Source organism: Vulpes lagopus, chromosome 11 (genome assembly GCF_018345385.1).
Source record: "Vulpes lagopus strain Blue_001 chromosome 11, ASM1834538v1, whole genome shotgun sequence".
NCBI lineage: Eukaryota > Metazoa > Chordata > Mammalia > Carnivora > Canidae > Vulpes > Vulpes lagopus.
Window position 1 is genome coordinate 50,047,257 of NC_054834.1, and position 17,323 is coordinate 50,064,579.

Here is a 17,323-nt window from a genome sequence, read left to right on the forward strand (position 1 = left end):
TTGGGCAAATTACTTAACCTCTTTGAACCTTGGTTCTTCTTACCTGTAACACAAAATTAATCCCACCTCATAGTTTCACTATGAAATGTAAAGAAACTAATAAAATGCCTGGCCCTGTGTATTTTCACAATTGCTCGTCTTCTGAGACTGTTAATGATAGGGAAAGCCATCATTTATGACCGTATCAAAATAAACATTGTTAAATGAGGGTTCATTCTCTCACTAAATATACACGCATTTCAATAATGACAAATCAGCTCAAAATCATTTTGAATATCCTTCTTAAGAAATGTTCTCAAAGGGATGCCTGGGTGGCTCAGCGGTTGAGCGCCTGCCTTCGGCTCAGGGAATGATCCTGAAGTCCCAGGATTGAGTCCCGGGATTGAGTCCCGCATCAGGCTCCCTGCGTGGAGCCTGTTTCTCCCTCTGCCTGTGTCTCTGCCTCCCCGCCCTCTCTGTGTCTCTCATGAATAAATAAATAAAATCTTAAAAAAAAAAAAAAAAAAAGGAAACGTTCTCAAAGCCCTTGGAACATTCTGTTGAACTTCACACTCTGCAGGTATGTTTGATTTTTTGAAAGAGCCAAAGCTCACTTCAGCCATACCTGGTTAACAATGAGATGCGACCAAAATAATGCAACTGGTTTTCTTGCCTGATAGTTAAATTGCTTGGAAAGAAGTTTCTGAAGTTCTTTCTAACACCTCATTTAGATATGTAAGTTCTGACATATTCAATTTAAATACCTCATTATGTTATAGTGACAATTAGTATACTCTTGCATTAAGGGAATGCTTTCAAAATGTTTTAAGATTTTTATCTATGTATTTGAGATAGACAGAGAGAGTGTGTGTACAAGCAGGGGAAGGAGCCGAAGGGGAGAAAGAACCTCAAGCAGACTATTCACTGAACACTGACCCTCATGTGGGGCTCAATCTCACGACCCTGAGATCGTGACCTGAGCCTAAACCAAGATTGGACACTCAACCACCTGAGCCACCCAGGCATCACTCAAGGTGTTTCTGTTTTTAAGATTTACTTAATTTAGAGTGAGAGAGAGAGAAAGAGAGCGTGAGTGCACGAGTGGGAGGGGCAGAGGGAGATGGAGAGAGAAACTCAAGTAGACTCGGTGCTGAGTGTGGAGCCCGATCTCACCACAGGCAAGATCACAACCTGAGCCGAAACCCAGGGCTGGATGCTTAACTGACTGCACTATCCAGGTGCCCCTCAAAATGTTTTTACCCTAAAGTGTGTATGCTTTAACTTGACTAAAACTTACCTTAATATAGATTACTCATGTAGATTAAGGATTAATTCTTTAAAATAATATATATGTAATAATATTATTAATGTGATGATAATAAATGTAGTAATACATATAATGTAATATAATAATAATATTTGGCACTCAGAGCACAGCAGTGGAGGCTAGATAATTTAATTTTATTTTTTAAAAGATTTTATTTATTTATTCATGAGAGACACACACACACACACACACACACACACACACAGAGAGGCAGAGACACAGGCAGAAAGAGAAGCAGGCTCCATGCAGGAAGCCTGATGCGGGACTCGATCCTGGGTCTCCAGGATCACGCCCCAGGCCGAAGGTGGCACTAAACAGCTGAGCCACCGGGGCTGCCCTAACTCTAATTTTAAGTTACTATGTGGCACTAGGAAAAAGTTCTCAATCTCTCCTTGGCCTTCATTTCATCTGGAAAATACTAGAAGTAATAGTTACTATACCTGACAGAGAGGCTATGAAAATGTTTTGAAGTTAGAAATGCTATATAAAAAGAGATATTACTAAATTCTCACTCCCCAAGACCTTCAGAGGTAGAAGTTAACTATTTCAAGTAAGGGAGCAGAATATCCTAAGAGACTATAACTCGATAATAATTATGGTCACTTTGTAGAGAGGATTCACTTACCTAGATATGCCTGTGGGTGACACGCTGATTTCATATACACCCTCTTTGCTACAGAAATTAAGAAAACAGACTCGTTAATACCAGGCAAAATAATATACTCCACCCAGTGAAAGAGCTGTGCTTAGTAGTTCCCAAACGTCTGGTCACCAAAACCATTTCAGAATGAGGACACGCTACGAGGGAGGCATAACCGCACCTTCTTCCACCACTGAGGTGAAGAGCAGGGTAAGATGGGGGCAGATCACTGATGTCACTGGGAACTGAACTCTGAGAGCCATGGAGACAAAGACTGGGATAAAATAAATTCTGACTCTACTCCACTGTATTTCATCCATAATTTAGGCTGACATGGTCCTGAAATCTAGCCACGTGGTACCAAAAGGAGCATCTCTTTGGGGACTCTGGATTAGGTGCATCTAACAGGTAGCACGTACACCTCAGGGCTGAGCTGCTGCTGCTTTCACACACATGTCTGATGAGGTTCTGCTCTGATTAAATCGTTCAGAGGCTCCCCACCAACTTCTCAGCACTGCATTCAAGGTCCCCCTGATGTAGCTCCCACCCACTCATGATCCTCTACTGCTGTTTGGAATTTCCTGAATACACCCCAGTATTTCTTTTTTGTTGTTAAAGATTTTATTTATTTGAGAGACAGAGAGCTCAAGCACGTGCAGGGCAAGAGGGAGAGGGAGAGGGAGAAGCAGTCTCCCCGCTGAGCTGGGGGCCGACGCCGGGCTCCATCCAGGACCAGCCTCCTGGCAGACACTTGACCGACTCAGACACCCAGGCGTCCCATACCACATATTTCTAATCCTGCTTTTCTACAAGCTGGAAGGCCTCCCTGCCACCCAGCACCCCAATCCAATCCACCTGAGCTTTGGTCTGGCAGAAAATTCTAATTCGTTCCTCAGTATCTCAGTTCAGCCTCACCTTCCATAATGCATTCCTGACCTTTACCCACCCAAACATTGTTGACCATCACCTCTTCTGTGCTACCTCTAGACCTTACTCCAAGTCTACTGTTTCACCATATACATGACTGCAATTTATCTGAGCCCATGTCCTTTTCACTTACTAAACTGTAGGTGCTGAGGGGCCAGGAATGGGTTACTGCTCTGTCTCCCAGTGCCCAGCACGTAGCAGATGGGCAGTAAAAGCTTGGAATTTAATCAAATGTGCAAAAGTACAAAACTGTTCCAGATGTGCAAGGTGGCCAGGTCCACAGTGAGAGAACTGATCCAGGCTGCACAGGCTCCTACACCAAGCCAACGGCGTCAGATCCTTCTCTGATCCAGAACACGAAGGGACAGTTTCTATGTCACTGTCTGCCATGCGAGTTAGCAGCTGGGCTCTTAGGCAGATGTGAGAGCCCCTCTGAGCAAATATGTAGGCAGTTATTGTCACGTTTACCACATACCTGAATGAGTTGCCTATAGTTTCTCAGAAGGTGAATACACTGTTTCAGTGTGATTATTTTGGGCCATGTTTAGAGATTAGCTCATGTCAAACATGGGTGAGATTTTTATTTAATAAAAATCTAGGGATCCCTGGGTGGCGCAGTGGTTTAGCGCCTGCCTTTGGCCCAGGGCGCGATCCTGGAGACCCGGGACCGAATCCCACGTCGGGCTCCCGGTGCATGGAGCCTGCTTCTCCCTCTGCCTGTGTCTCTGCCTCTCTCTCTCTCTCTCTCTCTCTCTCTCTCACTGTGTGCCTATCATAAATAAATAAAATAAAATAAAAAAAGTTTAAAAAAAAATAAAAAAAAATAAAAATCTAACAGAGCTAACTTAAGATAACCAGAATTAACAAACCCGGGGGTCAAGCAGGAAACAACTGTGTCATTTCGCTCTGACATGAATATTCACAACTGCCCATTTTTTCAGCCTGCGTGTCCCATCTGTACCTGGTAACAGGTTTCATGGTTTTGTTTATTCTCCTTATCACCAACAGAGGCAACGTCACATTGATGTTCATAAGGCAAAGACTATTAGAGCCACCAGACTTTGCCTTAAGTGATCATGTAGTCCAAACCTTCAACATTACAGACAAGGAAACGAGTCCAGAGAGATGGCCTTAACTTACCTAAGGACTAGTCACACAGCTAACTAGTGGCCAGGCCATGACTGCATACCCTCTTTGAAAGTATGATGACATTCGTGTTGGTTTCGAATTTTTCTAAGCTATACAAGTCAACCTGCAAACAGCCAAACAGCCTAACAGACTGTTCATGAGCAATAACATACACACGCTGATTTGTTAAAATAAAAGGATGCTTTCTAGGGCAACCTATCTATATCTGAAGGAAACACAAGGAATGGAGAAGTCAAAGCATCTTATTATTATTATTATTTTTTTTTTAAGATTTACTTACTGGGACGCCTGTGTGGCTCAGCGGTGGAGCGTCTGCCTTTGGCTCAGGGCGTAACCCCAGGGTCCTGGGATCAAGTTCTGCATCAGGTTCCCCACAGGAAGCCTGCTTCTCCCTCTGCCTGTGTCTGCCTCTCTCTCTGTGTCTCATGAATAAATAAGTAAAATCTTTAAAAATAAATAACTATTTTTATTTATTTAGAGAGAGAGAGCACACAGCAGGTGGAGGGGCAGAAGGAGAGGGAGAGAATCTCAAGTAAGCTCCAGCTCCCTGTTGAGCAAGAGCCTAATGCAGGGCTCGATCTCCTCACTGAGATCATGACCTGAGCCAAAATCAAGAGTCAGACACTAATCAACTGAGCCACCCAGGTGTCCCACAAGGCATCTTTCATTAATTTTGCAAAAGAATATTTTACATACAGATCAGTATAGGAGGAATTATAAATTAAAAAGGATATTTTATATACAAATCAATATAAGAGGAATTTAAATTGCTCCGGAACAATTGCAAGAACACGTAAGGCCCTTTAGATTTCCAGCAGCTTTCATAAGTGTTGCTAGTAAAATAGTACCGGACTAAAGTCTCTTCAAAAAGCCGTGTTTTAGGGCCCCCGCAGCCAGTTAAACGTCTGACTCTGGTTTCAGGCCAGGTCATGATTTCTGAGTCTTGAGATCGAGCCCTGCAATGGGCTCCAAGCTCAGCGAGGAATCTGCCAAAGTTCCTCTTTCCCTCTGCCCCTCGCTGAACACACTCTCTCAAATAAATAAATCTTAAAAAAAAAAAAAGAAAAAAGAAAAAAGCGCCATGTTTCAATGACTCAGAAAAAAACTCCCCTCTGTCTTTAGCTAGGAGGTAATTTAGTTTACTATCTACACGGATCTTAATGAAACAGGTCAGGAAATCAACACCAGTGTCCGAGTTTAAGGTACACACATAATCTTGTTGCATTTTCCACACCATCAGCAAATCGAGGAAGGCTTCTCAAGAGACCAGGTGTAAAGACAAGTAAAGATACAACTATTTCAGCCTCAAATTAAGACAGTGATTGGGCTGTTATCTCTTCCAGATGGAAAAACTGGGTGAGGGAGAGACCTGGGCTCTCCATTTTACTGTGGGCAACAAAGGCAGAAAGGCAGGAAATTACTTACTCAATCACTCGTGGCTCTGGGGCCCTGCGTACTACCTGTAAGGAAACAGGCAGATTTTACTTCTGGAATGATCCTTAATGCTCAGAAAGGCTTATTTGCAAGATTACCATATCCTCTCATTTCTGGCAAAAATTAAGTCAGATTTAAAACTATCTCTCTTTTATTTCAAGCTCTTACTATCCCACCAAAGACCTTGTCTGCTTTTCTTAGAGCTATTTCACAGTTGCTAGTGGGGAAGAAAAAATAATAAAAGCAGAATTAATCCATTTTCAGAGCAGCCGAGAATTCGGAAAAACCTTCATTCCAGGAGATCTTCTAAAATAGAAGATATACTGGGCCACCTGCACGGTGCAGCCAGTTAAGCGTCCGACCCTTGGTTTCAGCTCAGGTCATGATCTCAGGGTTCTGAGACCAAGCCCTGCCTCGGGCTCCACAGTTAGCACACAGAGTCTGCTTGAGCGATTCTCGCCCTCTGCCCCTCCACTGGCTCATGAGCATGCACACTCTTTCTGTCTCTCTCAAATAAATAAATAAATAAAATGAAATCTTTTAAAAAAATAAAACAGAAGATATAAATTTTAATCATTATTTATGCAATCACTATTACAGAAAGATGCCTGATTTTTAGTTTTCCATGTTACTGAAAACTGTGAATCTTCACTGTTTCTTACAAGTTTTCCCCACAAGAAAAAAAAAAAGCTAAAAAATCAGGCATTGTGCTAGCTGAAAATTTCATCTCAATTCCAGAGACGTCTGCTACACTAGCACCAAAGATGACACGGTTTTAGAACTGTTAGAATTCAGATAACCAATGTACGTGTTAGTCGTGGTATAACATCCTTTCCCCCAAAATGGGAATTATATGTGGTCATGTTGGGAGCAGACTATAAAGAATCTTCAGACAGACTAAAGAATTGGTGCTCCACATTTCATTATTATTACAGGCCTTTTATTCGTGAATTTATTCAGCCACTAATGGAATGCCTACTATGTGAATATAGCTTTTACAAGCAAATCTGTTAGTGTCCTAGCAGAAACAAAAACTTACCTGCTGGGGTTCTTCGAACACAAACTGCTTGTCCAAAAGCTGATGCTCCTGGTTCATCCAGGTCTGACCAGGTCTCTGGTGGAGATGGCTTGTAGCAGTGGCAGCTGAATCAAGAGTGAGAACAGATTCAAACCAGACTCAGAAAGTCTGCTCTAGAGAGCAGGGGCCCATAAAATCTACCGGAAGATAGCCTATGACACCCAGAAATTAACTATAGTCGGTTGAAGACCCCACTACACACACTGAGACGTTTGAGAGCAGTGACTAAATATGAGGACCACCAAACACCAATCCTCAATAAAAGACCACTATCAAGAAAATCGAAGTACCAGGTACATTTTAAGTAATTCCTTAACATCAACAGAAATGCAAGTGCATTCACACGAGATCCCCACAAGTCCTTGCCTGGCTGCGCAGTAGCCTGGCTCTTAGCAGGGCCAGCCCAGGCTCCCTGCACTCGGGCTCGCCGTCTTTTGTCCTCCATGCTGACCAAAAAGGCTTCTGCAGTTAGCTTTCAGATTTCACTCCTGATTAAAACCACACAATGGTATCTGTTTAAAAAAAAAAAAAAAAGTGCTTTTAGTTAGGATTGGGAGCATGGACTACCTAAGGGAGTAATTATAATCCTTTCAGTGTCAACGCAATCAGAGATTCTATGTAAAATGTAACTTGTAAAAATTAACTAATCATCACAAAATCTCAAACAAGGAGCCTACTATCACTTAGGACTGCCGGTTTTAATGTCTTCTTTTGCAATTTTATAGTCCTTTTTTCCTTTCTTTCTTTTTTTTTTTTTGAAATAAAAATTTTTAAACAGGCTTCTTCCCCAGCACTAGGCTGACGTGGAGCTAGATCTCACAACAGTGAGCCAAAATCAAAGAGTTGGACGCTCAACCAACTGAGCCACCCAGGCGCCCCAACAATCTTAGAGTGCTTTTGCTTCTTTCACAACAAAGTACATATTAAGAAATTCTAAGATCTGGGACCCCCGGGGTGGCTCAGTGGTTGAGCATCTGCCTTCGGCTCAGGGCGTGACCCCCGGGGTCCTGGGATCGAGTCCCAAGTCGGGCTCCCTGCAGGGAGCCTGCTTCTCCCTCTGCTTGCGTCTCTGCCTCTCTCTGGGTCTTGAAAAAAAAAATTGTAAGACCTATCATAAACCACATTAGCCTTACTAGTCTGCAAGAAACTTCTAATACTCCGTCACCAATATGGATACTGAGAAATAGGCTGAGACTCCATTTCCAAGGGCATTTCCATATTCCATTATAACTGGGGCACATCAAACTTCCCTGGAAGCTCGTTAATGCTTCTTAATGGCCTTGTCTCCGAAGATCTGACCCTGGATACAAGTGTGGGTCTTTGCGACAAGCACTGCAGATGCCGTTAGTGGGCCTGTACGAGGACCACCGGGTTGATGGAAAATCAACTCAGGGAGTCAACAGGAGGCAGATTAACATTCAAACTTCATTAACTGGGCAGCCCCGGTGGTGCAGCAGTTTGGCACCGCCTGCAGCCCGGGGTGTGATCCTGGAGACCCGGGATCGAGTCCCACGTCCGGCTCCCTGCGTGGGGCCTGCTTCTCCCTCTGCCTGTGTCTCTGCCTCTCTCTCTCAGTGTGTCTCTATGAATAAATAAAATCTTAAAAAGAAAACTTCATTAATTTCCAGCTTATAATAATAATAATAATGATAAAAGACACCTCATAATTGTCATTAATACTAATTTGACTTTTTTTTTTTTTTGCCAATAAAACTTTAGCTCCCCCCTGCAAACACAGGAGCACGGGTACAAAAAGACAAAAACAGGGAGCTTCGTGCCAACGTGTTCTGAACCCGTGATCCATTTCTTTACTGATCCAAGCAAGCTTTCAAGTCCTCACAGGATCACGACCTCTCCTTGTGGCCTCTTCGGCCTATGGTTTCCAGCCCTGCTGAGCTGCACTGAGCTGGGCCCAGGAATGTGGACCTTTAGCAAACTCTCCGCAGGTGATAGGTGTGTTATTCCTTCTCGTTTAATAGGTGGGGGGACGAGGGAGCCTGCCACCCGCCCAAAGGAGTTACGGGGAGGCAAGCAGCAGCCCTGCCGCCCGACCCCGTGCCCATCCCCGAGCCCACGAGCTGCTCACTCAGCCCACCTTGCATCCTGGCATTTTATTTTACTTTTATTTTATGTATTTATTCATGGGAGACACAGAGAGAGGCCGAGACCCAGGCAGAGGGAGAAGCAGGATCCCTGCAGGGGAGCCCGATGCGGAACTCGAACCCAGGACCCCGGGGTCATGACCCGAGCTGCTTAGACCCCCCCCATCGCCCCTCCCCCCGAGCCACACCTGCCGGCCCGCCCGCCGAGCGCCTCCGGCCCCAGTCCCCGCTCCGGAAGGTCGGGCGCCGCGATGCAGGCCGCGCGGTCCCCGCGGGGGAAGAGCCTGGACCTCCGCGGAGGTCGCGCCTCGTGTTCCGGGAGCACCGGGCGCGGCGGGGGAGGTGGGGGTGGGCGGCCCTCTCGTCCGGAGCTTCCCGCGCCGCCGCCGCCGCCGCCGCCTCGCAGCACCCGCCGCTTCCTCTGACGTCACGCGCCGCCGCTTCCGGCGCACGGACTCCGCGGTCCTGGTGGCTCCGCGTTCCCCGCGCCGCGAGGGCCGCGGGCCGAAGGGGCCTAGAGGGGCACCGGGAGCACAGGAGGGAGCAGGGGGGCGGCACGGGGGGGGGAGGCCGCGTTTGCTGGGCCGGGCCCCGCAGGGCGGACCGCAGGCAGCTCGGCCCCCGCCTCCCGGGTCCGCGCCGCGGCGGCGGGGCTGCTGGGACACCGGTCGCGGTGCCCTAAGCGCAGGACCCGAAGGTTAGGGACGCTCGGGGGCTCCGCGGGGGAGCGTCGGCCTCGGCTACGGACGTGACCCCGGGGTCCCGGATCGACTCCCGCATGGGCTCCGCGCGGGGGGCCTGCCCGCGTCTCTGCCTCTGTGTGTCTCTCTCACGAATAAATAAATAAATAGAATCTTAAAAAAAGAAAAAAAAATAAAGATAGGACTCGAATGCTCCCCAGGAAGGCCCGGACGCCCACGGGGCGCGCTCCCATCAGAGCCAGGCGTGACCTGGGCGTGACCTGGGCGAAGCGCCGTGGGGAGGCCGAGCTGCTGCTGCACGTAGGGTTGGGCAGGGGCTTGGAGCGCCGCGGAAATTCGACGAAGACGGCTTAAAAAATAAAAAGCAAAAATGCATTTGATTAGTGGAGGGGCGGGGAGGGAAAGAAGGGTCTTCACCGCGTTTGAGTCTCCGAGTAGCATTTCTAACCGCGGATCTCACCTGCGAACGTGGCAGGAGCAGCCCCGCCTGTTCCCGGGCCTACCACGTAGCAGGCACCGGGGGTCCTTAAAACCCAGCCTGTACTACCTGCCGCTGACCTGCACACTCGGGGTACCCCGCCCACCTGATCCACGGCATCCATCATCCTTTGTTCTGCTTTGTGACACTGAGCAAAAATGATTTTTCCTAGAACTGTAAGGAGAGAAAACTGGTAAGGCCACACTAGGATTTCTATCTTTTTTTTTTTTTTTGGTCCCCATCAACTAGTAATTTGAACAGTGTCTGTTCCTGGATGGGGAACCTTGGCTGTGTCTCCCAAGGGAGACAGTTTTGGAATGGGGACAAAGAAGTTTGGACGAAGGGGTCCCTAGGAGTGGTGATGAACACCTCTTCAGCCTCCAAGTCGAACAGTTGTCAAAAATCAATCCATGGCTCGCTTGCATCCAAAATAACTGTCTTTTTAACAAAATCACCTGCATTTTTTTTTTTTTTTAAACCAAGTGTTCAAGGTGATTCGGATGCAGAGAAAGTTTAGGAACCTTCAGGATGCATGTAGGGCCTGAGAGGTTTTCCAGGACACAATGCTAAGGGCAGGATGGCTCGGGTTGGTACCCTCAATATCTGGGAGTATACAGTATCAGAAAGCTGTTCCATGTGAGCCTCTCATCCGGGTTTCCCATCCCTGCAGCGTCTGTGTTGATTAGGGGGCGCCCTGCCCGTCAGCAGCTTGCATTGGCCTGCCCACGCCAGTGTGTCTCCCCCGCCGTGGGGTCCAGCCCTCAGCATCTCCGCAGTGGGGGCTGCAGGTGCGGTGGAGGGGAAGGTGCTCCTGCTGACCTCAGGGCCCCCCTGTCAGCGGGCAGTGCTCAGGCCTCTGTGGGCCAAGTGCAGCCTAGTGGGGCTCCCAGCCTTGTTGGGCTCCTCTTGTGAGGCAACAGCATCGGCCTGAGAGCAACGGGACCCCAGGGTTTGGAGGAGCGACATGTGCTTGGACCCGCTGGCCCCGAGGTCACCCTGCACATCTGGAGGCGCTGGACGTCACTTGCTCCTGTATCCGAACAGACTGCCCATCCTTTGCTTGAAAACCCCGTGAAGCCCTCACCGGGAGCCGAGGACTCGGAGCGTGCCATGTAGATGCGGACTTCCCAACAGACGGCAGCGCCTCCCCGTTTGGCGGCGTCCTTGGGGGCTGGGTCACCATTTTGTCCCAGCCGGCCTGGACCAAGGTGTTGGTAGTGGTGGCCCCGCACCTGCGGTGTCTGTGTCCTTACGATGTCCCTTCCCCTTGAGGTGATACCCAATTATGGGATTTGTGTGTGTGTGTGTGTGTGTGGTTTCTGTGTGTTGGGGGTGGGGTGGTGGTTTTTTGTTTTGTTTTTTGCCTGGAACTATATAGTTTCTGTGTCCTTTTGGTTCCTGTTTCAGGGTGATCGTGGTAGCGGGCTGGGAGCAACAGCCGGCAAGTGGGGGCGGCTGGGTCTGGCCCTGTGAGTAGTGGGTGACCACCCCTGTCCAGCCGTCCCCGAGGCCGGGTTGTGCGCTGCTGGAGCTGCCCTGTCTCCCTGCCCAGGCCGGCGGCTCTGTGAAGTCCGCCCGTGTGCACCGGCGACCCTGGGCCACGGGGCCACACCAACGTCACCGCCCATCGAGGGCTGGTGGGTCCGGGTGGCTGCACCCCGCATCTGTGCGGCGGCCTGCTCACCCCAGAGGGCGCAGGTCAGGGGCTCCGTCCAGCCGCGGCGACTCCAGGTGCCGCCTGACGCAGCGAGGTTGCCTCAAGGGCGCAAGGGGCTGCGGACCGGTGGGGCCGCCTCCGAGCACACGGCGGGGTGTCTGCGGCCAGGCCAAGACCTCCGGCAGGCTCCCGCGGCTGCAAGGACATGGCCGGGCGGCTGGGCCGGGAGCGCCGACCCCGAGGTGGCAGCCAGGCCGCCTGACCCCGCTCCGGCCTCCACTGCCTGCGGGCTGCTCCGTCTCTCACAGTGATCCTGAAGTATTGCATTATTGCAACTGACACTTCATATTCACATAAAGCATTAAAAGCATTAGTGTAAAACCACCAAAACTGCAGGACGACTTTTGAAAAAGAATCAAACATAACAGCAAAAATTAAAAGCCCAAATGAGGTCGGGAAGTGTCTGCCCCGGGCTGGGGCCTCCTGCGCTGGGCCTGGTCCCCGGGTCCTGGGATCCACCCCCACCCGCTCCCTGCTCAGTGGGGAGCCCGCATCTCCCTCCTCCTGCTGTGCTCTCTCTCTCTCTCAAATAAATAAATAAAATCTTAAAAAAAACCCCAAAAAACCCAACGAAGACTCTACTTCTGGGTGGGCCATTACTCCACTGGGACACAGAAACTAAACAAGTAAATTAGTTTTGTTTTTATTTTTTCCCCCCTTTGAAGACTTTAGAGCCCTGCGATGCAGTGCAAACTAGCTTACCTGAAATGCTGAAGAGCGAGCCCTTGCCAGGTAAGTTGACCGCATTGTTCTCTGGGAACATTTTCTGTGTGACAGCTGAGGACTGGGCTTGCGAAAGGCAGTGGCATCTCCAGGGGGAGACAGAGAATCCAGCAGACCCCCTGACAGCCGCTGGGATGGCCTGATGGACTGGAACCCAGGGAGCCCTCAGTGCCCCTAAATGCACGAGTTTCCCTCGGAGACATTTGCAGAGCCACCAGAGCCAGAGAAGGGAGTGGGCTGGGCTGGGAAGACAAGGCGAAACCGTGTACAGTCTCTGTGCTTAAAAACCAAAGTTCTGAGAAAGAGCCCACAAGAAACATGCGACAGGTTCCTATGCCGACATTTGAAACCACAGGGTACCGAGGGTAAAAAGTTGGCAACCTAGCCCTGGCTCAGCTCATACCTGCTTTGATCCATTGGTCCTTGCTCCGAGCCTTCTCTGGGGAGCAACATCATCGACCTCAGTCTTTGTGGTTCTTTTACAGAGAATTTCTGGCATATAATAAAAGAACAATTATGGGACATGCAAGGAATCAGAAAAATGTGACTGATCATCAAGAAAAAACAAAACAGGGATCCCTGGGTGGCGCAGCGGTTTGGCGCCTGCCTTTGGCCCAGGGCACGATCCTGGAGATCCGGGATCGAATCCCACAGCAGGCTCCCGGTGCATGGAGCCTGCTTCTCCCTCTGCCTGTGTCTCTGCCTCTCTCTCTCTCACTGTGTTCCTATCATAAAAAAAAATAAAATAAAATAAAATAAAATAAAATAAAATAAAATAAAATAAAATAAAATTTAAAAAAAAAAAAAAAAAAGAAAAAACAAAACAAGTAGATCTCCAGATGACCCAAATGTAGGAGTAAGCAGAAGGAACTTTAAAACAACTTTTATGAATACATAAAAACAGAGGAAAAGCATAAAACAGGTGAATACGGTACATTTTCAATAGATAATTGGAATTAAATGAATCACATCAAGTATATAGAAAGATAATAAAATGATTGAAAAAAATACATACTACCAAATACTAATCAAAATAAAGTAGAGATGGCTAGTTTGGTATCATAGAAAACAGATTTTAAGGCAAAAAGCATTAGCAATAAGGCTGTCACTAGATGACCAAAAAAAAAAAAAAAAAAAGTTCAACTCGCCAGGAGAGCATAATTCTAAACTTTATTCACTAACAAGATAGCCTCAAAATGTATAAAGCAAAAACTGATAAAACAAGGGGAATTTGAAAATCCATCATCACAGTGAGAGATTTCAGAGCACTTCTTCCAATTACTGACAGGTCAGACAAAGGACCGTGAGTGCAGATACGGAGGTTCGCACAATCAACAAGCTCGGTGTACGTATACAGAAAACACTCGGAAAATAAACATTCTTCTTGAGCACAGGGGGTCCATTTTAAAAAACAGAGAGGGAGGCAAGCCGTAAGAGACTCTTAACTCTAGGAACCAAACTGAGGGTTGCTGGAGGGGGTGTGGGGGGGACGGGGTCACTGGGGACAGGCATTGAGGAGGGCAAGGGGTATGATGAGCACGGGTGTTGTGCGCAGCTGATGAATCACTAAATTCTACCTCTGACACTAGTAATACAGTATATGTCAATTAAATTGAATTTAGGTAAAAAAAAAAAATTAGCCACACCTAGACATAAACTACATCTCAAACACTTTCTAAGAATCGATAATATTAACAAGTTTACATTTGTATTAGTTTCCTATGGCTGCTGTAATATTACCGTGAACTCAGTGGCTTAAAACAAGATTACTCTATCATGGTTCTGGAAGCCAGAAGTCCAGAGTCGGTGTGTAGGCCAAGATCAAGGTGTCAGTGGGGCCCTGACTCCCTGGAGCTGCTGGGGAGTAACCCCGCGCTGGTGCCTGATGGCATCTGGAGGCTGATGGCCTTCCTTGACTTCCAAGCTCTGCCTCCGAGCTCACGCTGCTTTCTCCCCATGTGTAATCGTCCTCTTACTAAGGCAATGTGTGATTCCATTTAGGGTCCGCCTGGATAATCTCATCCCAAGATCCTCTAACCTAATCACATCTGCAAAGACCCTTCCCCACATAACACAGCAGTTACAGGGTGCAGGTTTGCGGACCTGGTATCTTTGGGGGCTGTTGTTCAGCCTGCTGCAACATGAATAAACATATTTACTTTATGCCAGGTTACACCTTGAGCACTTCAGAAATAGGAATTTTTGCTCACCAACAGTCTACGAGATAGGTGCAGATGCTGTTGTTATTCTCATTTTGAGGAAGGCAAAACTGAGGTAGAGGAAGGCTATAACTCGCCTAAGCTGTGTCATACCCACATGTTCTCTGGCCACAATGTAATTACTTAGAAATCAATAACAAAAGATTTAACTTTTATCCTGAAAAAAATTCAGATTTATAGGAATTTTGCAAAGCAGTACATAGAATTGCCATATACCACCTTTCACCTAGATTCTTCCAATGTTAACATTTTAACACATTTGTTTTATCATTTTCTGTCACATAATTTTTTCTGAGCCCTTTGAGATTAAGTTGCGTAGTTAATGTCTCATTATCCCTAAATACTCTAGTGTGTATTTCCTAAAAAACAAGAGCTTTTTTACTTTTTTACAGCACAATGATCAAACTCAGGAAATTAACACGGTACAGTGCGATTACCTAAGCTACACGCCTTACTCAAATCTCACCCATTGTCTCAAACATGTCATTCTTAATCAAGATTCAACCCAAGATCATGTTAACATTTACTTGTCACATTTCTTTAATCTGAAACTTTTGACAAATTTAATTTGGTTCTTTAAAAACTACTAAGGGAGATAAATTTCTAGCAAAATGGTCAGGGAAAAGAAGGTGAGAAGACACAGAGGATATTGGGAAAGAACGAGCAAGCTCAAAAAAAATCTAAGATTCCTCAAGTTATGACAATAAATTTGGGAAAAAACAGGAGTCAATGCTTAGAATTTTTTTTTTTTTCAAAATTGACTCAAAAAAAAAAAAAATCAAAAGCTTGAGTAGTCTTATCACCATGAAAGCAATATCAGCAGTAGTTAAAAATCTTCCCACAAGTAAATACCAGGGTCAGATGCTTTTATAAATTTCGAAGGACAAAGACTGCTCCGATCTTCTCATCTTCCAGAGCTCAGTAAAATGAACCACATTCCCCAGCTCATTTAATGCAGTTACAGTATCGACACGAAAGGCAGACACTGGCAGACCGGTTCCTAAATACAGATGCAAAAATTCCAAGTAAAATACCAGCAGCTTGAATCCACAGTCCAACGAGAGCGAATGATGACCAAAGACGTAAAGGTGATTTTATACTAAAAAGCCGCCACGTAAACTTGACAGTATGTGTCAATTAAATTGAATTTAGGTAAAAAAAAAAAAAAAAATAGTACAGGATCTGAGGTCTCCAGCAGATTCCATGGAGGCAGGTACCCCCGGCGCTTCTTGGACGTGCCAGGCATGTGCACCCCCGCTTCCTCGGGCGGGCGGGTCCTGCCGGATTTCCCTCCTCCCCGAAAGGCTCCCAGGACCCTTCAAACGCCACCTGCCGCACGCCCAGCCTGAGTACCGGCCCCCCACTCTCACCCCGCGCACACTGGTGCCCCCCCTTACCTTGCGTGACATCCTCCCCTGCAGCACACAGCACTTCCACTATGTCTCTCTCTCTCTCTGTCTCGTCACCTGTCTCCTTCCTTGACTTGCCTCCCCTTCCCCCAGCTCCCTTAGAAGCTCTCGGGGGCAAGAACTTCTGTTCCTTCGTTCGCTGTACCTTCTCCAGCACCCCCAGGAGGAGGGACGGGTGCAGGAGGAGTGGACGAGGTTGTAGGGTGCCTTGTTACTTGTTTCATAATATTGAATTATTTCTTGGTGATTTCCCTAAAACAAGCTTTGGAGCAGGATACAAGTAAAGTTTAATTTATAGTAAAAGCAAGTGTAAAAACAGCCTTAATTTCAATGTCGTCACACGGACATTGTTTCATGTAATATGTGTGTGTTCCCTTCTAGATGTTTCCGCACAGCCCTCTACTGAAAGAATCCCATTCTGCAAGGAATTCAGGTTCTGTCCACATGTGTAGGTTTTCATCACGAGGTGAGCAGCAAAGTACAAAGCCGTGAGGCCTTCAGCATTTCTAACTGAATTCGTTTCTAACATGTTCAACAGAGAGCTTTGAGAATTTCCTTTGACACTGTAACTGCAGAGCAAGTAGCAGAATCCGGGGCCACCCAACCCTCAGGTAATTGCTGGTGTCAACAGACTTAAAAAAAAAAAAAAATCAGAGCACTACCTGAGTTCATTCATCCTGTGAGGCGTCACCGAACGCCGCCGCTCGCCACTCACTGGGCAGTTCTGCTGTTGGAACGTGAAAAACGATCCCACGACGGGAGCTCATCTCTTTAGGGCAGGGCCGCCGTTGAGGAGGCTGAGAAGGAGGACAACACCTGCACTCCCTCCCAGTGCATGCTGGACGGGCACAGACCAGCAGAGCAGCGACGTCATGACGTGGGCCACACGATCCTGTCGCGCTCCCCAGGCTACCGCTCGGATGGGCAAGAGAACGAGAAGCGCGAGCCTGCGGATCCTACAAATCATTCTTTTACTTTACTGGTTCGGGTTTAAACCTTACCTGGCACGCATCAGACTAGGACATCACGCGGAAACGCGTGTAAATCTAAAAAGTGTGCTCCACTATTTTGAAAGTTCAGAGTGTGCTGGGCTCTCTTTTAATGACTTCACCTGCCTAGAGACAGATTTTCATGCCACTATCTTCAGTCTTGAGTGTCAGATACAAGAGGATACTTGCCAAGTTGAAGTAGGAAAAGCTACAGCTCTGGAGTTTGGAGACGGCGACAGGATTTCCTGGTCAGAACACAACTGTTTTCCAACTTGGATAGAAGAGAACATATTTTGCGTGTTTGTACATCGATCCCTCCCCAGCGCTACAGCCTCCACCGAAAACTACTTACTACCCACAACAGTCAACCAAACAACGTGTGAGAGTAAATGAAATATCGCCCAGGTGGTTTCACCATTTCAACAACAAAATGAGAGAGAAAAAGGCAATG

General features: G+C 47.3%; 1 protein-coding gene across 5 annotated transcripts in view; it reads right to left on the minus strand.

The window, feature by feature from the left end:
• ALKBH3 (alkB homolog 3, alpha-ketoglutarate dependent dioxygenase) overlaps positions 1–9,063 on the minus strand; it is a 71,554-nt gene extending 62,491 nt beyond the window's left edge. For 2 of the 5 annotated variants that reach the window (XM_041773761.1, XM_041773762.1), the window contains exons 1-5: positions 8,825–9,060; positions 6,901–7,046; positions 6,496–6,599; positions 5,448–5,482; positions 1,932–1,979 (exon numbers count right to left, since the gene is read on the minus strand). In XM_041773761.1, the coding sequence (XP_041629695.1) occupies positions 1,932–1,979; positions 5,448–5,482; positions 6,496–6,599; positions 6,901–6,979 (266 nt within the window). In that variant the 5' untranslated portion in view covers positions 6,980–7,046; positions 8,825–9,060. Of the gene's footprint in view, positions 1–1,931; positions 1,980–5,447; positions 5,483–6,495; positions 6,600–6,900; positions 7,047–8,824 lie in introns of those variants that run through there. The other 3 variants (XM_041773757.1, XM_041773758.1, XM_041773760.1) reach the window with 3 other exon arrangements.
• Positions 9,064–17,323: the final 8,260 nt, after the last annotated feature.